This window comes from Somniosus microcephalus, chromosome 2, assembly GCF_052327205.1.
Source record: "Somniosus microcephalus isolate GS21.2 chromosome 2, FLI_Smic_1.0, whole genome shotgun sequence".
In the NCBI taxonomy this organism is placed as follows: domain Eukaryota; kingdom Metazoa; phylum Chordata; class Chondrichthyes; order Squaliformes; family Somniosidae; genus Somniosus; species Somniosus microcephalus.
The window spans coordinates 387,732,165-387,756,854 of NC_140988.1; the positions used below are offsets into that span (position 1 = coordinate 387,732,165).

Here is a 24,690-nt window from a genome sequence, read left to right on the forward strand (position 1 = left end):
GAGCGAGGCCAGGACCCAGGAGCGAAGACCGGACCCAGGAGCGAGGACGGGACCCAGGAGCTAGGACGAGGCCCAGGAGCGAGGACGGGACCCAGGAGCGAGGACGGGGCCCAGGAGCGAGGACGGGGCCCAGGAGCGAGGACGGGACCCAGGAGCGAGGGCCGGACCCAGGAGCGAGGATCGGACCCAGGAGCGAGGAGCGGACACAGGAGCGAGGACCGGACCCAGGAGCGAGGACCGGACCCAGGAGCGAGGACCGGACCCAGGAGCGAGGACGGGGCCCAGGAGCGAGGACCGGACCCAGGAGCGAGGACCGGACCCAGGAGCGAGGACGGGACCCAGGAGCGAGGACCGGACCCAGGAGCGAGGACGGGACCCAGGAGCGAGGACCGGACCCAGGAGCGAGGACCGGACCCAGGAGCGAGGAGCGGACCCAGGAGCGAGGACGGGGCCCAGGAGCGAGGACCGGACCCAGGAGCGAGGACCGGACCCAGGAGCGAGGACGGGACCCAGGAGCGAGTGCCGGACCCAGGAGCGAGGACCGGACCCAGGAGCGAGGACCGGACCCAGGAGCGAGGACGGGACCCAGGAGCGAGGACCGGACCCAGGAGCGAGGACCGGACCCAGGAGCGAGGACGGGACCCAGGAGCGAGGAGCGGACCCAGCAGCGAGGACGAGGCCCAGGAGCGAGGACCGGACCCAGGAGCGAGGACCGGACCCAGGAGCGAGGACCGGACCCAGGAGCGAGGACGGGACCCAGGAACGAGGAACGGACCCAGGAGCGAGGACGGGACCCAGGAGCGAGGACCGGACCCAGGAGCGAGGACCGGACCCAGGAGCGAGGACGGGACCCAGGAGCGAGGTCGGGACCCAGGAGCGAGGACCGGACCCAGGAGCGAGGACCGGACCCAGGAGCGAGGACCGGACCCAGGAGCGAGGACCGGACCCAGGAGCGAAGACGGGACCCAGGAGCGAGGACCGGACCCAGGAGCGAGGACCGGGCCCAGGAGCGAGGACCGGACCCAGGAGCGAGGACCGGACCCAGGAGCGAGGACGAGGCCCAGGAGCGAGGACGGGACCCAGGAGCGAAGACGAGGCCCAGGAGCGAGGACCGGACCCAGGAGCGAGGACGGGACCCAGGAGCGAGGACGGGACCCACGAGCGAGGACGGGACCCAGGAGCGAGGACCGGACCCAGGAGCGAGGACCGGGCCCAGGAGCGAGGAGCGGACCCAGGAGCGAGGACCGGACCCAGGAGCGAGGAGCGGACCCAGGAGCGAAGACCGGACCCAGGGGCGAGGACGGGACCCAGGAGCGAGGACGGGACCCAGGAGCGCGGACCGGACCCAGGGGCGAGGACCGGACCCAGGAGCGAGGACCGGACCCAGGAGCGAGGACCGGACCCAGGAGCGAGGACGGGACCCAGGAGCGAGGAGCGGACCCAGGAGCGAGGACCGGACCCAGGAGCGAGGACCGGACCCAGGAGCGAGGAACGGACCCAGGAGCGAGGACCGGACCCAGGAGCGAGGACGGGACCCAGGAGCGAGGACGGGACCCAGGAGCGAGGAGCGGACCCAGGAGCGAGGACCGGACCCAGGAGCGAGGACCGGACCCAGGAGCGAGGACCGGACCCAGGAGCGAGGACCGGACCCAGGAGCGAGGACCGGACCCAGGAGCGAGGACGGGACCCAGGAGCGAGGACGGGACCCAGGAGCGAGGACGGGACCCAGGAGCGAGGACCGGACCCAGGACCGAGGACGGGGCCCAGGAGCGAGGACCGGACCCAGGAGCGAGGACGGGACCCAGGAGCGAGGACGGGACCCAGGAGCGAGGACCGGACCCAGGAGCGAGGACGGGACCCAGGAGCGAGGACCTGACCCAGGAGCGAGGACCGGACCCAGGAGCGAGGACCGGACCCAGGAGCGAGGACCGGAACCAGGAGCGAGGACCGGACCCAGGAGCGAGGACGGGACCCAGGAGCGAGGACCGGACCCAGGAGCGAGGACCGGACCCAGGAGCGAGGACGGGACCCAGGAGCGAGGTCGAGGCCCAGGAGCGATTAGCGGACCCAGGAGCGAGGACGGGACCCAGGAGCGAGGACCGGACCCAGGAGCGAGGACGGGACCCAGGAGCGAGGACAGGACCCAGGAGCGAGGACGGGACCCAGGAGCGAGGACCGGACCCAGGAGCGAGGACCGGACCCAGGAGCGAGGACCGGACCCAGGAGCGAGGACGGGACCCAGGAGCGAGGACGGGACCCAGGAGCGAGGACCGGACCCAGGAGCGAGGACCGGACCCAGGAGCGAGGACCGGACCCAGGAGCGAGGACGGGACCCAGGAGCGAGGACCGGACCCAGGAGCGAGGAACGGACCCAGGAGCGAGAACCGGACCCAGGAGCGAGGACCGGACCCAGGAGCGAGGACCGGACGCAGGAGCGAAGACCGGACCCAGGAGCGAGGACCGGACTCAGGAGCGAGGACCGGACCCAGGAGCGAGGACCGGACCCAGGAGCGAGGACCGGACCCAGGAGCGAGGACGGGACCCAGGAGCGAGGACCGGACCCAGGAGCGAGGACCGGACCCAGGAGCGAGGAGCGGACCCAGGAGCGAGGACGGGGCCCAGGAGCGAGGACCGGGCCCAGGAGCGAGGACCGGACCCAGGAGCGAGGACCGGACCCAGGAGCGAGTGCCGGACCCAGGAGCGAGTGCCGGACCCAGGAGCGAGGACCGGACCCAGGAGCGAGGACGGGACCCAGGAGCGAGGACCGGACCCAGGAGCGAAGACGGGACCCAGGAGCGAGGACCGGACCCAGGAGCGAGGACCGGGCCCAGGAGCGAGGACGGGACCCAGGAGCGAGGACGAGGCCCAGGAGCGAGGACGGGACCCAGGAGCGAGGACGGGACCCAGGAGCGAGGACCGGACCCAGGAGCGAGGACCGGAGCCAGGAGCGAGGACGGGACCCAGGAGCGAGGACCGGACCCAGGAGCGAGGACCGGACCCAGGAGCGAGGACCGGACCCAGGAGCGAGGACCGGACCCAGGAGCAAGGACCGGACCCAGGAGCGAGGACCGGACCCAGGAGCGAGGACCGGACCCAGGAGCGAGGAGCGGAACCAGGAGCGAGGACCGGACCCAGGAGCGAGGATGGGACCCAGGAGCGATGATGGGACCCAGGAGCGAGGACCGGACCCAGGAGCGAGGACCGGACCCAGGAGCGAGGACCGGACCCAGGAGCGAGGACGGCACCCAGGAGCGAGGACGAGGCCCAGGAGCGAGGACGGGACCCAGGAGCGAGGACGGGACCCAGGAGCGAGGACCGGACCCAGGAGCGAGGACCGGAGCCAGGAGCGAGGACCGGACCCAGGAGCGAGGACCGGACCCAGGAGCGAGGACCGGACCCAGGAGCGAGGACTGGACCCAGGAGCGAGGAGCGGACCCAGGAGCGAGGACCGGACCCAGGAGCGAGGAGCGGACCCAGGAGCGAGGACCGGACCCAGGGGCGAGGACGTGACCCAGGAGCGAGGACGGGACCCAGGAGCGAGGACCGGACCCAGGAGCGAGGACCGGACCCAGGAGCGAGGACGGGACCCAGGAGCGAGGACCGGACCCAGGAGCGAGGACCGGACCCAGGAGCGAGGACGGGACCCAGGAGCGAGGAGCGGACCCAGGAGCGAGGACCGGACCCAGGAGCGAGGACCGGACCCAGGAGCGAGGAGCGGACCCAGGAGCGAGGACCGGACCCAGGAGCGAGGACCGGACCTAGGAGCGAGGACGGGACCCAGGAGCGAGGACGGGACCCAGGAGCGAGGACCGGACCCAGGAGCGAGGACCGGAGCCAGGAGCGAGGACCGGACCCAGGAGCGAGGACGGGACCCAGGAGCGAGGACCGGACCCAGGAGCGAGGACCGGACCCAGGAGCGAGGACGGGACCCAGGAGCGAGGACCGGACCCAGGAGCGAGGACCGGACCCAGGAGCGAGGGCGGGACCCAGGAGCGAGGACCGGACCCAGGAGCGAGGGCGGGACCCAGGAGCGAGGACCGGACCCAGGAGCGAGGGCCGGACCCAGGAGCGAGGACCGGACCCAGGAGCGAGGACCGGACCCAGGAGCGAGGACCGGACCCAGGAGCGAGGACCGGACCCAGGAGCGAGGATGGGGCCCAGGAGCGAGGACGGGGCCCAGGAGCGAGGACCGGACCCAGGAGCGAGGACGGGACCCAGGAGCGAGGACGGGGCCCAGGAGCGAGGACCGGACCCAGGAGCGAGGACCGGACCCAGGAGCGAGGACGGGACCCAGGAGTGAGGACCGGACCCAGGAGCGAGGACGGGGCCCAGGAGCGAGGACCGGACCCAGGAGCGAGGACGGGACCCACGAGCGAGGACCGGACCCAGGAGCGAGGACCGGACCCAGGAGCGAGGACGGGACCCAGGAGCGAGGACGGGGCCCAGGAGTGAGGACCGGACCCAGGAGCGAGGACGCGGCCCAGGAGCGAGGACCGGACCCAGGAGCGAGGACCGGACCCAGGAGCGAGGACCGGACCCAGGAGCGAGGACGGGACCCAAGAGCGAGGACGGGGCCCAGGAGCGAGGACCGGACCCAGGAGCGAGGACCGAACTCAGGAGCGAGGACCGGACCCAGGAGCGAGGACGGGACCCAGGAGCGACGACGGGACCCAGGAGCGAGGACCGGACCCAGGAGCGAGGACCGGACCCAGGAGCGAGGACGGGACCCAGGAGCGAGGACCGGACCCAGGAGCGAGGACCGGACCCAGGAGCGAGGACCGGACCCAGGAGCAAGGGCGGGGCCCAGGAGCGAGGACGAGACCCAGGAGCGAGGACCGGACCCAGGAGCGAGGACCGGACCCAGGAGCGAGGACCGGACCCAGGAGCGAGGACGGGACCCAGGAGCGAGGACGGGACCCAGGAGCGAGGACCGGACCCAGGAGCGAGGACCGGACCCAGGAGCGAGGACCGGACCCAGGAGCGAGGACCGGACCCAGGAGCGAGGACCGGACCCAGGAGCGAGGACCGGACCCAGGAGCGAGGACTGGACCCAGGAGCGAGGACGGGGCCCAGGAGCGAGGACCGGACCCAGGAGCGAGGACGCGGCCCAGGAGCGAGGACCGGACCCAGGAGTGAGGACAGGACCCAGGAGCGAGGAGCGGACCCAGGAGCGAGGACGGGACCCAGGAGCGAGGACAGGGCCCAGGAGCGAGGACCGGACCCAGGAGTGAGGACGGGACCCAGGAGCGAGGACCGGACCCAGGAGCGAGGAGCGGACCCAGGAGCGAGGACGGGACCCAGGAGCGAGGACAGGGCCCAGGAGCGAGGACCGGACCCAGGAGCGAGGACCGGACCCAGGAGCGAGGACCGGACCCAGGAGCGAGGACCGGACCCAGGAGCGAGGACGGGACCCAGGAGCGAGGACGGGGCCCAGGAGCGAGGACCGGACCCAGGAGCGAGGACCGGACCCAGGAGCGAGGACCGGACCCAGGAGCGAGGACGGGACCCAGGAGCGAGGACGGGACCCAGGAGCGAGGACCGGACCCAGGAGCGAGGACCGGACCCAGGAGCGAGGACCGGACCCAGGAGCGAGGACCGGACCCAGGAGCGAGGACGGGACCCAGGAGCGAGGTCGGGACCCAGGAGCGAGGACCGGACCCAGGAGCGAGGACCGGACCCAGGAGCGAGGACCGGACCCAGGAGCGAGGACCGGACCCAGGAGCGAAGACGGGACCCAGGAGCGAGGACCGGACCCAGGAGCGAGGACCGGGCCCAGGAGCGAGGACCGGACCCAGGAGCGAGGACCGGACCCAGGAGCGAGGACGAGGCCCAGGAGCGAAGACGGGACCCAGGAGCGAAGACGAGGCCCAGGAGCGAGGACCGGACCCAGGAGCGAGGACGGGACCCAGGAGCGAGGACGGGACCCACGAGCGAGGACGGGACCCAGGAGCGAGGACCGGACCCAGGAGCGAGGACCGGGCCCAGGAGCGAGGAGCGGACCCAGGAGCGAGGACCGGACCCAGGAGCGAGGAGCGGACCCAGGAGCGAAGACCGGACCCAGGGGCGAGGACGGGACCCAGGAGCGAGGACGGGACCCAGGAGCGCGGACCGGACCCAGGGGCGAGGACCGGACCCAGGAGCGAGGACCGGACCCAGGAGCGAGGACCGGACCCAGGAGCGAGGACGGGACCCAGGAGCGAGGAGCGGACCCAGGAGCGAGGACCGGACCCAGGAGCGAGGACCGGACCCAGGAGCGAGGAACGGACCCAGGAGCGAGGACCGGACCCAGGAGCGAGGACGGGACCCAGGAGCGAGGACGGGACCCAGGAGCGAGGAGCGGACCCAGGAGCGAGGACCGGACCCAGGAGCGAGGACCGGACCCAGGAGCGAGGACCGGACCCAGGAGCGAGGACCGGACCCAGGAGCGAGGACGGGACCCAGGAGCGAGGACGGGACCCAGGAGCGAGGACGGGACCCAGGAGCGAGGACCGGACCCAGGACCGAGGACGGGGCCCAGGAGCGAGGACCGGACCCAGGAGCGAGGACGGGACCCAGGAGCGAGGACGGGACCCAGGAGCGAGGACCGGACCCAGGAGCGAGGACGGGACCCAGGAGCGAGGACCTGACCCAGGAGCGAGGACCGGACCCAGGAGCGAGGACCGGACCCAGGAGCGAGGACCGGAACCAGGAGCGAGGACCGGACCCAGGAGCGAGGACGGGACCCAGGAGCGAGGACCGGACCCAGGAGCGAGGACCGGACCCAGGAGCGAGGACGGGACCCAGGAGCGAGGTCGAGGCCCAGGAGCGATTAGCGGACCCAGGAGCGAGGACGGGACCCAGGAGCGAGGACCGGACCCAGGAGCGAGGACGGGACCCAGGAGCGAGGACAGGACCCAGGAGCGAGGACGGGACCCAGGAGCGAGGACCGGACCCAGGAGCGAGGACCGGACCCAGGAGCGAGGACCGGACCCAGGAGCGAGGACGGGACCCAGGAGCGAGGACGGGACCCAGGAGCGAGGACCGGACCCAGGAGCGAGGACCGGACCCAGGAGCGAGGACCGGACCCAGGAGCGAGGACGGGACCCAGGAGCGAGGACCGGACCCAGGAGCGAGGACCGGACCCAGGAGCGAGGACGGGACCCAGGAGCGAGGAGCGGACCCAGGAGCGAGGACCGGACCCAGGAGCGAGGACCGGACCCAGGAGCGAGGAGCGGACCCAGGAGCGAGGACCGGACCCAGGAGCGAGGACCGGACCTAGGAGCGAGGACGGGACCCAGGAGCGAGGACGGGACCCAGGAGCGAGGACCGGACCCAGGAGCGAGGACCGGAGCCAGGAGCGAGGACCGGACCCAGGAGCGAGGACGGGACCCAGGAGCGAGGACCGGACCCAGGAGCGAGGACCGGACCCAGGAGCGAGGACGGGACCCAGGAGCGAGGACCGGACCCAGGAGCGAGGACCGGACCCAGGAGCGAGGGCGGGACCCAGGAGCGAGGACCGGACCCAGGAGCGAGGGCGGGACCCAGGAGCGAGGACCGGACCCAGGAGCGAGGGCCGGACCCAGGAGCGAGGACCGGACCCAGGAGCGAGGACCGGACCCAGGAGCGAGGACCGGACCCAGGAGCGAGGACCGGACCCAGGAGCGAGGATGGGGCCCAGGAGCGAGGACGGGGCCCAGGAGCGAGGACCGGACCCAGGAGCGAGGACGGGACCCAGGAGCGAGGACGGGGCCCAGGAGCGAGGACCGGACCCAGGAGCGAGGACCGGACCCAGGAGCGAGGACGGGACCCAGGAGTGAGGACCGGACCCAGGAGCGAGGACGGGGCCCAGGAGCGAGGACCGGACCCAGGAGCGAGGACGGGACCCACGAGCGAGGACCGGACCCAGGAGCGAGGACCGGACCCAGGAGCGAGGACGGGACCCAGGAGCGAGGACGGGGCCCAGGAGTGAGGACCGGACCCAGGAGCGAGGACGCGGCCCAGGAGCGAGGACCGGACCCAGGAGCGAGGACCGGACCCAGGAGCGAGGACCGGACCCAGGAGCGAGGACGGGACCCAAGAGCGAGGACGGGGCCCAGGAGCGAGGACCGGACCCAGGAGCGAGGACCGAACTCAGGAGCGAGGACCGGACCCAGGAGCGAGGACGGGACCCAGGAGCGACGACGGGACCCAGGAGCGAGGACCGGACCCAGGAGCGAGGACCGGACCCAGGAGCGAGGACGGGACCCAGGAGCGAGGACCGGACCCAGGAGCGAGGACCGGACCCAGGAGCGAGGACCGGACCCAGGAGCAAGGGCAGGGCCCAGGAGCGAGGACGAGACCCAGGAGCGAGGACCGGACCCAGGAGCGAGGACCGGACCCAGGAGCGAGGACCGGACCCAGGAGCGAGGACGGGACCCAGGAGCGAGGACGGGACCCAGGAGCGAGGACCGGACCCAGGAGCGAGGACCGGACCCAGGAGCGAGGACCGGACCCAGGAGCGAGGACCGGACCCAGGAGCGAGGACCGGACCCAGGAGCGAGGACCGGACCCAGGAGCGAGGACTGGACCCAGGAGCGAGGACGGGGCCCAGGAGCGAGGACCGGACCCAGGAGCGAGGACGCGGCCCAGGAGCGAGGACCGGACCCAGGAGTGAGGACAGGACCCAGGAGCGAGGAGCGGACCCAGGAGCGAGGACGGGACCCAGGAGCGAGGACAGGGCCCAGGAGCGAGGACCGGACCCAGGAGTGAGGACGGGACCCAGGAGCGAGGACCGGACCCAGGAGCGAGGAGCGGACCCAGGAGCGAGGACGGGACCCAGGAGCGAGGACGGGACCCAGGAGCGAGGACCGGACCCAGGAGCGAGGACCGGACCCAGGAGCGAGGACCGGACCCAGGAGCGAGGACCGGACCCAGGAGCGAGGACGGGGCCCAGGAGCGAGGACCGGACCCAGGAGCGAGGACGGGACCCACGAGCGAGGACCGGACCCAGGAGCGAGGACCGGACCCAGGAGCGAGGACGGGACCCAGGAGCGAGGACGGGGCCCAGGAGTGAGGACCGGACCCAGGAGCAAGGGCAGGGCCCAGGAGCGAGGACGAGACCCAGGAGCGAGGACCGGACCCAGGAGCGAGGACCGGACCCAGGAGCGAGGACCGGACCCAGGAGCGAGGACGGGACCCAGGAGCGAGGACGGGACCCAGGAGCGAGGACCGGACCCAGGAGCGAGGACCGGACCCAGGAGCGAGGACCGGACCCAGGAGCGAGGACCGGACCCAGGAGCGAGGACCGGACCCAGGAGCGAGGACGGGACCCAGGAGCGAGGACCGGACCCAGGAGCGAGGACCGGACCCAGGAGCGAGGACCGGACCCAGGAGCGAGGACCGGACCCAGGAGCGAGGAGCGGACCCAGGAGCGAGGACGGGACCCAGGAGCGAGGACCGGACCCAGGAGCAAGGACCGGACCCAGGAGCGAGGACCGGACCCAGGAGCGAGGGCGGGACCCAGGAGCGAGGACCGGACCCAGGAGCGAGGAGCGGACCCAGGAGCGAGGACGGGACCCAGGAGCGAGGACAGGGCCCAGGAGCGAGGACCGGACCCAGGAGCGAGGACCGGACCCAGGAGCGAGGACCGGACCCAGGAGCGAGGACCGGACCCAGGAGCGAGGACGGGACCCAGGAGCGAGGACGGGGCCCAGGAGCGAGGACCGGACCCAGGAGCGAGGACCGGACCCAGGAGCGAGGACGGGACCCAGGAGCGAGGACGGGACCCAGGAGCGAGGACCGGACCCAGGAGCGAGGACGGGACCCAGGAGCGAGGACCGGACCCAGGAGCGAGGACCGGACCCAGGAGCGAGGAGCGGACCCAGGAGCGAGGACGGGACCCAGGAGCGAGGACCGGACCCAGGAGCAAGGACCGGACCCAGGAGCGAGGACCGGACCCAGGAGCGAGGGCGGGACCCAGGAGCGAGGACCGGACCGAGGAGCGAGGACCGGACCCAGGAGCGAGGGCGGGACCCAGGAGCGAGGACGGGACCCAGGAGCGAGGACGCGACCCAGGAGCGAGGACCGGACCCAGGAGCGAGGACCGGACCCAGGAGCGAGGACCGGACCCAGGAGCGAGGACCGGACCCAGGAGCGAGGACGGGGCCCAGGAGCGAGGACCGGACCCAGGAGCGACGACGCGGCCCAGGAGCGAGGACCGGACCCAGGAGTGAGGACGGGACCCAGGAGCGATGAGCGGACCCAGGAGCGAGGACGGGACCCAGGAGCGAGGACAGGGCCCAGGAGCGAGGACCGGACCCAGGAGTGAGGACGGGGCCCAGGAGCGAGGACCGGACCCAGGAGCGAGGACCGGACCCAGGAGCGAGGAGCGGACCCAGGAGCGAGGACCGGACCCAGGAGCGAGGACGGGACCCAGGAGCGAGGACCGGACCCAGGAGCGAGGACCGGACCCAGGAGCGAGGAGCGGACCCAGGAGCGAGGACGGGACCCAGGAGCGAGGACCGGACCCAGGAGCGAGGACCGGACCCAGGAGCGATGACCGGACCCAGGAGCGACGAACGGACCCAGGAGCGAGGACCGGACCCAGGAGCGAGGACGGGACCCAGGAGCGAGGACGGGACCCAGGAGCGAGGACCGGACCCAGGAGCGAGGACGGGACCCAGGAGCGAGGACCGGACCCAGGAGCGAGGACGGGGCCCAGGAGCGAGATCGAGGCCCAGGAGCGAGGACCGGACCCAGGAGCGAGGACGGGGCCCAGGAGCGAGGTCGAGGCCCAGGAGCGAGGACGGGACCCAGGAGCGAGGACGGGGCCCAGGAGCGAGGACGGGACCCAGGAGCGAGGACAGGGCCCAGGAGCGAGGACGGGACCCAGGAGCGAGGACCGGACCCAGGAGCGAGGACCGAACCCAGGAGCGAGGACAGGACCCAGGAGCGAGGACGGGGCCCAGGAGCGAGGACAGGACCCAGGAGCGAGGACGGGACCCAGGAGCGAGGACGGGACCCAGGAGCGAGGACGGGACCCAGGAGCGAGGACCGGACCCAGGAGCGAGGACCGGACCCAGGAGCGAGGACGGGACCCAGGAGCGAGGACCGGACCCAGGAGCGAGGACGGGGCCCAGGAGCGAGGTCGAGGCCCAGGAGCGAGGACGGGACCCAGGAGCGAGGACGGGGCCCAGGAGCGAGGACGGGACCCAGGAGCGAGGACGGGGCCCAGGAGCGAGGACGGGACCCAGGAGCGAGGACCGGACCCAGGAGCGAGGACCGAACCCAGGAGCGAGGACGGGGCCCAGGAGCGAGGACGGGACCCAGGAGCGAGGACCGGACCCAGGAGCGAGGACCGGACCCAGGAGCGAGGACCGGACCCAGGAGCGAGGACGGGGCCCAGGAGCGAGGACGGGACCCAGGAGCGAGGACGGGGCCCAGGAGCGAGGACGGGACCCAGGAGCGAGGACGGGACCCAGGAGCGAGGACCGAACCCAGGAGCGAGGACGGGGCCCAGGAGCGAGGACGGGACCCAGGAGCGAGGACCGGACCCAGGAGCGAGGACCGGACCCAGGAGCGAGGACGGGACCCAGGAGCGAGGACGGGACCCAGGAGCGAGGACGGGACCCAGGAGCGAGGACGGGACCCAGGAGCGAGGACGGGACCCAGGAGCGAGGACCGGACCCAGGAGCGAGGACGGGACCCAGGAGCGAGGCCCGGACCCAGGAGCGAGCACGGGACCCAGGAGCGAGGACGGGACCCAGGAGCGAGGACCGGACCCAGGAGCGAGGACCGGACCCAGGAGCGAGGACCGGACCCAGGAGCGAGGACCGGACCCAGGAGCGAGGACCGGACCCAGGAGCGAGGACGGGACCCAGGAGCGAGGACGGGACCCAGGAGCGAGGACGGGACCCAGGAGCGAGGACCGGACCCAGGAGCGAGGACTGGACCCAGGAGCGAGGACGGGACCAGCAACGAGTACGGGGCCGAGGGAAGGTGCAGCATGGAGAAGTAGCGGGGTCGGGAGGACCACACTGCAGCCTATGAAACCCAGGCAGTGAGGACCTGCGGGAAGGAGGGAGGAGGACAGTAGGAGTATGTTTGTGTGTGTGTGCTAGGCCGATGGAGCAGAGCTTGGTCTCCAATCATCTTGGATCCCCTTGCCATTGGACCAAGACCTTGCTCTGTCAAGCCCGTGTGGTAGCTGGTGTGCAACGGCCACCCCACGTTAAAAGAATTCACGCACAGGCATCTTCCACCCTTTAAAAAGAAGTTCGGGACCTGGAACACCCCAACAGCGACAGACCGGAACGCCGTACTGCTATCGTTGCCCGGGAGCTCAGACGTTTCGACATAGACATCGCCGCCCTAAGTGAGACCCGGCGAGCAGGGGAAGACTAACAGCACTATGGGAGTACCTTCACTACACAGACTGCAGCATTTCAAGAAGGCAGCTCACCATCTCAAGGGCAATTAGGGATGGACAATAAATGCTGGCCTTGCCACCGACGCCCACATCCCAGGAACGAATAAAATCAATATCCTAGGTTTTTAAAAGAGATGGCTGCAGAGATAGTAGATGTTTTGACTTCCAGAATTCCCTCAATTCTAGAACAGTCCCCGTGTATTGGAATGTAGAAAATAAGAACATAAGAAGTAGGAGCAGGGGTAGGCCATACGGCCCCTCGGGCCTGCTCCGCCATTCAATAGGATCATGGCTGATCCGAATCTAGACTCACATCCACTTCCCTGCCCTCTCCCCGTAACCCCTAATTCCCTTATCTGCTTGGAAACTGTCTATCTCCATTTTAAATGTATTTAATGTCGCAGCTTCCACAGCTCTCTGAGGTAGCAAATTCCATAGATTTACTACCCTCTGAGTGAAGAAGTTTCTCCTCATCTCAGTTTTGAAAGGGCAGCCCCTTATTCTAAGATTATGCCCCCTTGTTCTAGTCTCACCCATCAGTGGAAACATCCTCACCGCATCCACCCGATCAAGCCCCCTCACAATCTTATATGTTTCGATAAGATCGCCTCTCATTCTTCTGAACTCCAATGAGTAGAGTCCCAACCTACTCAACCTTTCCTCATACGTCAACCCCCTCATCTCTGGAATCAACCGAGTGAACCTTCTCTGAACCGCCTCGAGAGCAAGTATATCTTTTCTTAATTATGGAAACCAAAACTGTATGCAGTATTCCAGGTGTGGCCTCACCAATACCCTGTATAACTGCAGCAAGACTTCCCTGTTTTTATACTTTTATGCTTCATCAAAAAATTCAACAGATTAGTGAAACACGATCTGCCTTTTACAAATCTGTGTTGGCTCTCCTTAATTAGCTTAAACCTCTCCAAGTGCCCGTTAATTTTATTAGATAAATACTTGAAGGAGAACAAATTGCAGGGATCTGGAGAAAGTGCGGGGGAGTGGGACTAAGTGGATTGCTCTTTGAAAGAGCCGGCGCAGAATCGATGGGCCGAATGGCCTCCTTCTGTGCTGTACTATTCTACGATCTTGCAGGAGGAGGCCATTTGCGCATTCTGCTTGTGCTGGCTCACTGACAGAGCTACCAATTAGTCCCACTCCTCTGCTCTTTCCACATAGCCCTGCAATGTTTTCCTTTCCAAGTATATACCCAATTGCCTTTTGATATCTTTGTGATATTCAGTGCTCCTGTGATTGCTCTCAGCATGTCATGCAATCGAGCCTATGCTCTCAACCTCTCATCAGCAGCAGTGGTTCAAACTGCATCATAGCTGTCCGAATCCTCAGTTCCACTATTTAAGAATTACATACACTCATACAATACAGGTAAGTGTACTTCACATGTGCAAACTTACTTAACAAACATCTAACATCATTCAGTGTGAAACTTTGCGGTCTTTCTCTTGCATCGAAGTTTGGAATTCCAGCATGAATTGATCAGACAAAACACATCTTCGTGCAGCTTCTAGGTTTTGTCCAGCAGTTACACACAGAACTTTGACTTCAATGGAGTGATTGCTGAGCATGTTGACATGCACAACCGATTGAGCCAAATATGGAGCACAGCTTGGTGGTGGCAATTCTCAAAACCGGCTATTTGCCCTCAGTCAGGACGTTTTGCTATATTTTTAGCACACTCTGTCTCAGCCGTGTGCATATGTGTATCGAGATCACAGACCCAACAACGGTGTCTATTACTCAGTCCTAGTCAGGAATGTAACTCGCCACATCTGGATTCCCAATACGTCACATTTGGCCATCATATTGCACAGCACTGATTCATAGCGAAAGAAGAATGGAAGGTAGTGCCCTTACCATGGGTATAATGGTGCAACCTGCAGAGAGATGATGTCTCTACATCCGGCTCCCAAAGCCCAAATGACTTCATGGCCAACTGGATCTGTTGAACTCCTGAAAGTATAATATAAAGAACAGGCCTAGTTAAAACAAACCGATAGAACGCAAATCAATGTAAAACTATAGTAGGAGCAGTCTCCAGAGGTAGCATAGAAACATAGAAGATAGGAGCAGGAGTCGGCCATTCCGCCCCTCGAGCCTGCTCCGCCATTCAATGAGATCATGGCTGATCATCCAAATTCAGTACCCGGTCCCTGCTTTCTCCCCATATCCCTTGATCCCTTTAGCCTTAAGAAATATATCCAACTCCTTCTTGAATATATTTAATGAATTGGCCTCCACCGCCCTCTGTGGTAGAGAATTCCACAGGTTCACCACTCTCTGGGTGAAGAAATTCCTCCTCATCTCTGTCCTAAATGGCTTACCAATTATCCTTAGACTGTGACCCCTGGTTCTGGACTCCCCGACCATCGGGAACATCCTTCCTGCGTCTAGTCTGTCCAGTCCTGTCAGAATTTTATAAGTTTCGATGAGATCCCCTCTCATTCTTCTAAACTCCAGCGAGTACAAGCCCAATCGACCCAATCTCTCCTCATACGTCATTCCTGCCATCCCGGGTATCAGCCTGGTGAATCTTCGCTGCACTCCCTCCATGGCAAGAAAATCCTTCCTCAGATAAGGCGACCAAAACTGCACACAATACTCAAGGTGCGGTCTCACCAAGGCCCTGTACAACTGCAGCAAGACATCCTTGTTCCTGTACTCAAACCCTCTCGCTATGAAGGCCAACATACCATTTGCCTTCTTAACCGCCTGCTGCACCTGCATGCTTACCTTCAGCGACTGGTGCACAAGGACGCCCAGGTCTCGTTGCACTTCCCCTTCTCCCAATCTATTGCCATTCAGATAATAATCTGCCTTCCTGTTTTTGCCACCAAAGTGGATAACCTCGCATTTATCCATGTTATATTGCATCTGCCATGATTTTACCCAATCACCCAACCTGTCCAAATCATCCTGGAGTTTCTCTGCATCCTCCTCACAGCACACACGCCCACCCAGCTTTGTGTCGTCTGCAAATTTGGAGATATTACATCTAGTTCCCTTGTCTAGATCATTAATATATATTGTGAATAGCTGGGGTCCAAGGACCGATCCCTGCGGTACCCCACTAGTCACTGCCTGCCACTCGGAAAAAGACCCGTTTATTCCAACTCTTTGCTTTCTGTCTGCCAACCAGTTCTCTATCCAAATCAATACCTTGCCCCCAATCCCATGTGCCTTAACTTTACACACTAATCTCTTATGCGGGACCTTATCGAAAGCCTTCTGAAAGTCCAAATACACCACATCCACTGGTTCTCCCTTATCTATTTTACCAGTTACATCCTCAAAAAATTCCAATAGATTAGTCAAGCACGATTTACCTTTTGTAAATCCATGTTGACTTTGTCCGATCCTGTCACTGTTTTCCAAGTGCTCTGCTATTACATCTTTTATAATAGACTCTAGCATTTTCCCCACTACCGATGTCAGGCTTACCAGCCTGTAATTCCCCACTTTCTCTCTATCACCTTTTTTGAATAGTGGGGTAACATTAGCTACCCTCCAATCCATGTGTACTGTTCCAGAGTCTATCGAATTTTGGAAGATGACCAGCAATGCATCTACTATTTCTAGGGCCACTTCTTTAAGTACCCTAGGATGTAGATTATCAGGCCCTGGGGATTTATCGGCCTTCAATCCCGTCAATTTCCCTAACACCATTTCCCTACAAATACTGATTTCTTTCAGTTCCTCCCTTTCCTCAGACCCTAAGTTCCCCGACATCTCTGGGAGGTTATTTGTGTCCTCCTTTGTGAAGACAGAACCAAAATATGTATTTAATTGGTTTTCCATTTCTTTGTTCCCCATTATAAATTCCCCTGATTCTGACTGCAAGGGACCTACACTTGACTTCACCAATCTTTTTCTCTTCACATATCTATTGAAGTTTTTATAGTCAGTTTTTATGTTCCCTGAAAGCTTACTCTCATATTCTATTTTCCCTTTCTTAATTAATCCCTTTGTCCTCCTTTGTTGAATCCTAAACTGCTCCCAATCCTCAGGTTTGCTGCTTTTTCTGGCCGATTTATATGTCCTCTCCTTGGATCTTATGCTATCCCTAATTTCCCTTGTTAGCCACGGTTGAGTCACCTTTTTTGTTTTATTTGCAGTATCTGCCATTCCCTCTCCAATTACGTGAAGATGATATGCCCAGAAGCGCAAATATGGTCTGTGGAATCAGGGCTACGAACTTAAGTAAAAACAAAAAATGGACATTTTGCTCAAGCCCAATCCCTCAATGTACCAGATACCATCCACACTGTCACGTATGGTACAAACCTAAAGGTGCATGAAGAGAGAGACCTGGGGGTACATGTGCACAAATCACTGAAGGCGGCAGGGCAGGTTGAGAAAACAGTTAAAAAAGCTTACGGGATCCTGGGCTTCATGAATAGAGGTACAGAGTACAAAAGTGTGGAAATTATGATGAACCTGTATAAAAACACTGGTTCGGCCACAACTGGAGTATTGTGTCCAATTCTGGGCACCGCACTTTAGGAAGGATGTGAAGGCCTTAGAGAGGGTGCAGAAAAGATTTATGAGAATTTACAAGAATGGTTCCAGGGATGAGGGACTTCAGTTGTGCGGATAGACTGGAGAAGCTGGGGTTGTTCTCCTTAGAGTAGAGAAGATTGAGAAGAGATTTGATAGAAGTGTTCAAAATCATGAGGGGTCTAGACAGAGTAGATAGAGAGAAACTGTTCCCATTGGCGGAAGGGTCGAGAACCAGAGGACACAGATTTAAGGTGATTGGCAAAAGAGCCAAAGGTGACATAAGAAAAAACGTTTTACTCATGGAGTGGTTATGATCTGGAATGCACTGCCTGAAAGGGTGGTGGAGGCAGACTCAATCACGGCTTTCAAAAGGGATGTGGATAAATACCTGAAAGAAAAACATTTGCAGGGCTACGGGGAAAGGGCAGAGGAGTGGGTCTAGCTGAGGTGCTCTTGCAGAGAGCCGGCACGGGTTCGACGGGCCGAATGGCCTTCTTCCGTGCTGTATCTATTCTATGATTCTATAAAACCTCTTTGCCTCTCCACACCTCCCTCCTCCTTTAAGGTTCTGCTTAAAACCTACCTCTTTGACCAAGCTTATGGTCACCTGTCCTAATGTCTCCGTCTTTGGCTCAGTATCAACTTTTGTCTGATAATGCTCCTGTGAAGAGACTTGGGACCTTTCATGAAGCTGAAAGCGCTATATAAATGCAGTTTTTGTTGAGCATTTCCTCTACAGATGACAGTCTTGAGGTTCCAAAGAGACTGGAGCCACGGAATTCTGTAGAGAATTTGAATATTGCACCACACATAGAATGATACAGCACAGAAGGAGGCCATTCGGCCCATCGTGTATGTGCCAACTTTTCAAATGAGCTATTCAATTAGTCCCACTCACCCTGCCCTTTCCCTATAGCCCTGTAAATCTTTCCCCTTCAAATATATATCCAATTCCCTTTTGAAAGTTACTACTGAATCTGCTTCACCACCTTTTCAGGCAGTGGATTCCAGATCACAACAACTCAGTGTATAAAAAAAATTCTCATTTTCCCCCTGGATTTTTTTGCCAATTATCTTACAGAATCATAAAATCAATACAGCAGTCGGAGGCCATACAGCTTGAGCCCGTGCTGGCTCTCTGCAAGAGCACTTCCGCTAGTCTCACACCCCCACACTTTCTCCGTAGCCCTGCAAAATTTTTTCCTTCAGGTACTTATCCAATTCCATTTTGAAAGCCACGATTGAATCTGCCTCCACCGCCCTTTCATGCCAGATCATAACCACTCGCTGCGAAAAAAAGTTTTTCCTCATGTCGCCTTTGGTTCTCCTGCCAATCGCCTTAAATCTGTGTCCTCTGGTTCTCGACCCTTCCGCCAATGGGAACAGTTTCTCTCTATCTACTCGGTCTAGACCCCTCATGATTTTAAATACCTCTATTAAATCTCCCTTTAACCTTCTTTGCTCTATGGAAAACGACCCCAGCTTCTGTAGTCTCTCCACATAACTGTAGTCCCTTATCCCTGGTACCAATCTGGTCAATCTTTTCACCAAGGCCTTGACATCCTTCCTAAAGTGTGGTGCCCAGAATTGAACACAATACTCCAGCTGGGGCCTAACCAGTGATAACTTCCTTGCTTTTGTACTCGATGCCTCTATTATAAAGCCAAGAATCCTGTATGCCTTTTTAAAAACAGCCTTCTCAATATAGGAAGAACGAACAGATGAACAAACCTATATTTATATAGTGCCTCATTAGACCCGCAGAATGTTTCAAAGTTCTTCACAACCAATTAATTACTAATGAATATTGTGTTAGAATCATGTTTTCACTCCTACTGCACCAATACATTGCACCCAACATATTACTGCGCCCAACGTATCACTGTGCCCATAGGAACACAGGTAGGGGATTCGATAGTTAGGGGAATAGACAGGCATTTCTGCGGCCGCAGATGTGACTCCAGGATGGTATGTTGCCTCCCTGGTGTCAGGATCAAGGATGTCACTGAGCGGTTGCAGGACACTCTGAGGGGGGAGGGTGAACAGCCAGAGGTTGTGGTCCACATCGGTACCAACGACATAGGTAGAAAGAGGGATGAGGTCCTGCAGGGAGAGTTTAGGGAGCTAGGAAAGAGATTAAAAAGCAGGACCTCAAAAGGTAGTAATCTCCGGATTACTCCCGGTGCCACGTGTTAGTGAGTACAGAAACAGGAGGATAGAGCAGATGAATGCATGGCTGGAGAGATGGTGCAGGAGGGAGGACTTTACATTCCTGAGGCATTGGGACCGTTTCTGGGGGAGGTCGGACCTGTACAGGCCGGACGGATTACACCTCAACAGGGCCGGAACCAAAATCCTCATGGCGAGGTTTGCTAGTGCTGTTGGGGAGGGTTTAAACTAGCTTGGCAGGGGGATGGGAACCTGAGAGTGGATTCAGAAGGGAGAGAAGCAAAGCTGGAAATGGAAGGCAGAAAATTAGTAAGCGAGTTTGATAGGCAGAGGAAGCAAAGGCTAGAAAATAAACAAGGGAGTTTGGCAGTGCTAAATGGTATATACTTCAACGCAAGAAGTCTAGGGAATAAGGCAGATGAGCTGAGGGCACAGATAGACACGTGGGAGTATGATATTATAGCCATTACTGTGACATGGCTGAAAGAAGGGCAGGAATAGCAGCTCAACATTCCTGGTTACAGGGTTTTCAGATGAGAGAGAGAGGGGGATAAAAAAAGAGGAGGGGTCACAATATTGATTAAAGAATAAAGATTAAGGAAAGTGAAGTAGTCCAATCTGAAACTAGGGTCCTAAATCTAAACAAAGGAAACTACGAAGGTATGAGGAGTGAGTTGGTTATGATAGATTGGGGAGCTTCATTAAAAGGCATGATGGTGGATAGGCAATGGCGAACATTTAAGGAACGAATGCATGAATTGCAACAGTTATACATTCCTTTCTGACGCAAAAACTCAAAAGGAAAAGCGGCCCAACCATGGCTAACAAAAGAAATTAAGGATAGTATTAGATCCAAAGAGGAGTCATATAAAGTTGCCAGAAAAAGTAGCAAGCCTGAGGATTGGGAGCAGTTTAGAGTTCAGCAAAAAAAGGACCAAGAGATTGATTAAGAGGGGAAAAATAGAGTATGAGAGTAAACTTGCAAGGAACATAAAAGCGGATTGTAAAAGCTTCTACAAGTATGTAAAAAGAAAAAGATTAGTGAAGACAAATGTAGGTCCCTTACAGTCAGAAACAGGCTAATTTATAATGGGGAACAAGGAAATGGCAGAGCAATTAAACAAATACTTTGGTTCTGTCTTCACGGAAGAGGACACAAATAACTTCCCAGAAACGCAAGGGAACCAAGGGTCTAGTGAGAAGGAGGAATTAAAGGAAATTAGTATTAGTAAAAAAATAGTGCTGGAGAAATTAATGGGACTGAAAGCCGATAAATCCCCAGGGCCTGATAATCTGCATCCCAGAGTACTAAAAGAGGTAGCCATGGACATAGTGGATGCATTGGTTGTCATCTTCCAAAATTCTATAGATTATGGAACAGTTCCTGCAGATTGGAGGGTGGCAAATGTAACCCCACTATTTAAAGAAGGAGGGAGAGAGAAAACAGGGAACTAACATCAGTAGTAGGGAAAATGCTAGAGTCTATTATAAAGGATGTGATAACAGGACACTTAGAAAATATCAACGGGATTAGACAAAGTCAACATGGATTTATGAAAGGGAAATCATGTTTGACAAACTTACTGGAGTTTTTTGAGGATGTAACTGGTAGAATAGATAAGGGAGAACCAGTGGATGTGGTGTATTTGGATTTTCAAAAGGCCTTTGATAAAGTCCCACATAAGAGGTTAGTGTGCAAAATTAAAGCACATGGGATTGGGGGTAATATACTGGCATGGATTGAAAATTGGTTAACAGACAGGAAACAGAGAGTAGGAATAAATGGGTCTTTTTCGGGGTGGCAGGCGGTGACTAGTGGGGTACCGCAGGGATCAGTGCTTGGGCCCCAGCTATTCACAATATATATCAATGATTTGGATGAAGGAACCAAATGTAATATTTCCAAGTTTGCCGACGACACGAAACTAGGTGTGATTGTGAGTTGTGAGGAGGATGCAAAGAGGCTTCAAGGCGATTTAGACAAGTTGAGTGAATGGGCAAATACATGGCAGATGCAGTATAATGTGGATAAATGTGAAGTTATCCACTTCGGTAGGAAAAGCAGAAACTCAGAGTATTATTTAAATAGTGATAGATTGGGAAATGTTGATGTACAAAGGGACCTGGGTGTCCTTGTACATCAGTCACTGAAAGCAAACATGCAGGTGCAGCAAGCAGCTAGGAAGGTAAATAGTATGTTGGCCTTCATTGCAAGAGGATTTGAGTGCAGGAGCAAGGATGTCTTACTACAGTTATACAGGGCCTTGGTGAGACCACACCTGGAGTACTGTGTGCAGTTTTGGTCTCCTTACCCAAGGAAGGATATACTTGCCATAGAGGGAGTGCAGCGAAGGTTCACCAGACTGATTCATGGGATGGCAGGACTGTCGTATGAGGAGAGATTGGGTCGACTAGGCCTGTATTCACTAGAGTTTAGAAGAATGAGATGGGATCTCGTGAAAACGTATAAAATTCTGACAGGGCTAGACAGACTGGATGCTGGGAGGATGTTTCCCCTGGCCGAGGGGTCACAGTCTCAGGATACGGGGTAGGACATTTAGGGCTGAGATGAAGAGAAATTTCTTCACTTAGAGGGTGGTGAACCTGTGGAATTCTCTACCACAGACAGCTGTGGAGGCCAAGTTACTGAATATATTTAAGAAGGAGATAGATAGATTTCTAGACACAAAAGGCAACAAGGGGTATGGGAGAGAGCAGGAATATGGTATTGAGATAGAGGATCAGCCATGATCATATTGAATGGCGGAGCAGGCTCGAAGGGCCGAATGGACTACCCCTGCTCCTATTTTTCTACGTATCTAAGTTTCTATGAATCAATTACAGCTGTGAAGAGGGATCTTGGGCTTTATAAATAGAGTATTGAGTACAAAAGTAGAGAAGTTATGCTGAGCCTTTATAAAGCGCTGGTTCGGCCATAACTGGAATGTTGCGTCCGGTTCTGGTCACCACACTTTAGGAAGGATGTGAAGGCCCTTGAGAAGGTGCAGAGGAGATTTACCAGAATGGTTCTGGGGATGGGGGATCTTAGCTACAAGGACAGGTTGGAAAAGCTGCATTTGTTTTCATTAGTGTGGAGATGCCGGAGTTGGACTGGGGTGGACAAATGTAAGAAGTCACACAACACCAGGACTATAACCTGGTGTTGTGTGGCTTCTTACATATGTTTTCATTAGAGCAAAGGAGGTTGAGGGGTGATTTGAATGAGGTGTACAAGATTATGATGGGTTTGGATAGGCTAGACGGGGAAAGGTTGTCCCACTAGTTGATGGTACAAGGACTAGGGGACACAGATTTAAGGTTTTGGGCAAGAGATACAGGGGGGACGTGAGGAAAAACCTGGAATTCGCTGCCGACGGAAGCGGAGACACTCAATGTTTTCAAGGGGAGACTGGATAGGCACTTGAGGGAAATAAACTTGCAGGGCTCCGGGGATAGAGCGGGGGAATGGGACTGACTGGATTGCGCTGCAGAGAGCCGGCATGGACTCGATGGGCCTCCTTCTGTGCCGTTATGACTCTATGGCCTAGAAATTGAGTGGGCTTTGCGCCCATTTTGCGGCGCTAGAGGTCATTGCGCTGGACTTACAGCCGGTTCAGAAATTCCCTGGGGCCCTACCATCGGCGGTAGACCGGTTGCGCTGCGCCGGCACCGATGACGTCATCGGTGTGCGCAGCGTCCCGGTTGCCGTGGTGACGGGCCCCAGCGCCGAAATTGAGTTGCGGCCGCCTCGCCCGTGGCAGCCGCAACTAAGACTCTGGCAACCGAGTCTTACAGGAGTTTGCGCCAGCGCATTAAGGTCGCGCGGCGGCCGGCCGCTTTCCCGCCGGCCGCCTGCCTGCACCTCCCTCCCCGGACTCCTCCACCCCCCCCCGCGGAACAGATGCTTCTGGGCTGCGAGCCCGGCACTTCCCCGAGGTGCCGGGCTCATTTTTGTGAAGATTTTACCGGCCAGCGGGCGGGTGCAGGCAGCTCCTCCTTAACTGAAGAAGGAGGCCTGCACTTCCCGAGCCTGCCGCACCGCATCGGGCGCCGCAGCGCCGGAATAGCGCCGCAATGCGGCAGGTAGCGCCCATTTTCAGGCGCAAACACCCTTCAGTAGCGCCGGCAGCCATTTGGGCGCGGCGCTACTGAATTTTTGCCGCGCGCAGGGGGACTTAGCGCCGGCGCTAACTTTCCGGCGCTAAAGCCCTGGCGCGGCGCCAACTGAATTTCTAGGCCTATGACTTTTAAAAAGTACTTGGAAATGCACTTGAAGTGCCATAACCTACAAGGATACGGACCAAGTGCTGGAAAGCGGGATTAGGGTGGATAGCTCTTTGTCAGCCGGCAGAGACAAGATGGGCCGAATGGCCTCCTTCTGCACTGTGAATTTTCTATGATTCTATGAACAGGAGGAGGCCATTTGGCCCCTCAAGCCTGTTCCGCCATTCAATGAGATCATGGCTGATCTGTGACCTAACTCCATATACCCGCCTTTGCCCCATATCCCTTAACACCTTTGGTTCACAAAAACCCAATGTAACAGTTGAAAATGTAAGTCATTTATAATATCAGTTCCTGTACACACTTCTCTTATTTCACTCCAAAGTAGAGAGAGAAACTTTAAATAAATAGAGGGTACGTTTAAGTAAAATGATGGGACAGTTGAGACCCATTGCATACGAAACCTGTGCCATGTGGGAACTCCAGGACACTTTGTGTGTCCTGGACAACCACGTGCACTGGAAATGCTCCAGCTCCTCGACTGGAAGATGATTCGAGATAGATATGGAATGCAAGAGCTGCATGTTGGAGAAAAGGTGAAAGTAGCTACTCTTGACATCAAGCAGCATTTGACCAAGTATGGCACGAAGGAGCCCCAGCAAACCCCTCCAGTGGCCAGTGTCATACATGATACACAGAAAGATGTGTCATGGCTGTTGGAGACTGATCACCGCAGCCCAGGATATCACTGCTGGAGTACCACAGAGCAGCATCTTTTGTCCAACTATCTTCAGCTGCTTCATTAATGATCTTCCCTCTGTCATAAGGTCAGGCAAGGAGGCTGTTCACTAATGATTCGACAGTGTTCAGTTCTATTGATGACTCCTCCAGTATTGAAGTGGACCATGCCAGCAGGTCCCGGCTTGAGCTAACAAGTGGAACGTAACATTTGCCACCCATAAGTACCAGACAATGCCCATCGCCAACAATCACTTCCTCCGATCATCAAACAAACCACCGAGTCCCCCACCATGAACATCCCCGTAACCAGAAGCTTTAGTGGACCCAACACATTAACACTGTGGCTGAAAGAGCAAGGTAGAGGGTAGGTATTCTGAGGAGATAGCAAGAGGTGTAACATATAAATCCAGGGAAGTCATTTTAAATCATTATGGGAATCAAGGGATATGGGGATAGTGCGGGAAGGTGTTGTTGAGATAGATCAGCCATGATTTTTTTTATTCGTTCACGGGATGTGGGCATCGCTGGCAAGGCCGGCATTTATTGCCCATCCCTAATTGCCCTCAAGAAGGTGGTGGTTAGCCGCCTTTTTGTACAACTGAGTGACTTGCTGGGCCATTTCAGAGGGCAGTTAAGAGTCAACCACATTGCTG

The 24,690-nt window shown here is 59.4% G+C and overlaps 1 protein-coding gene across 1 annotated transcript in view; it reads right to left on the reverse strand.

The window, feature by feature from the left end:
- Positions 1-24,690, reverse strand: part of fbxo41 (F-box protein 41) — a 323,546-nt gene that overhangs the window by 110,578 nt on the left and 188,278 nt on the right. The window contains exon 10 of the mRNA XM_085976430.1: positions 14,261-14,356. Within this exon, the coding sequence (XP_085832556.1) occupies positions 14,261-14,356 (96 nt within the window). The remainder of the gene's footprint in view (positions 1-14,260; positions 14,357-24,690) is intronic.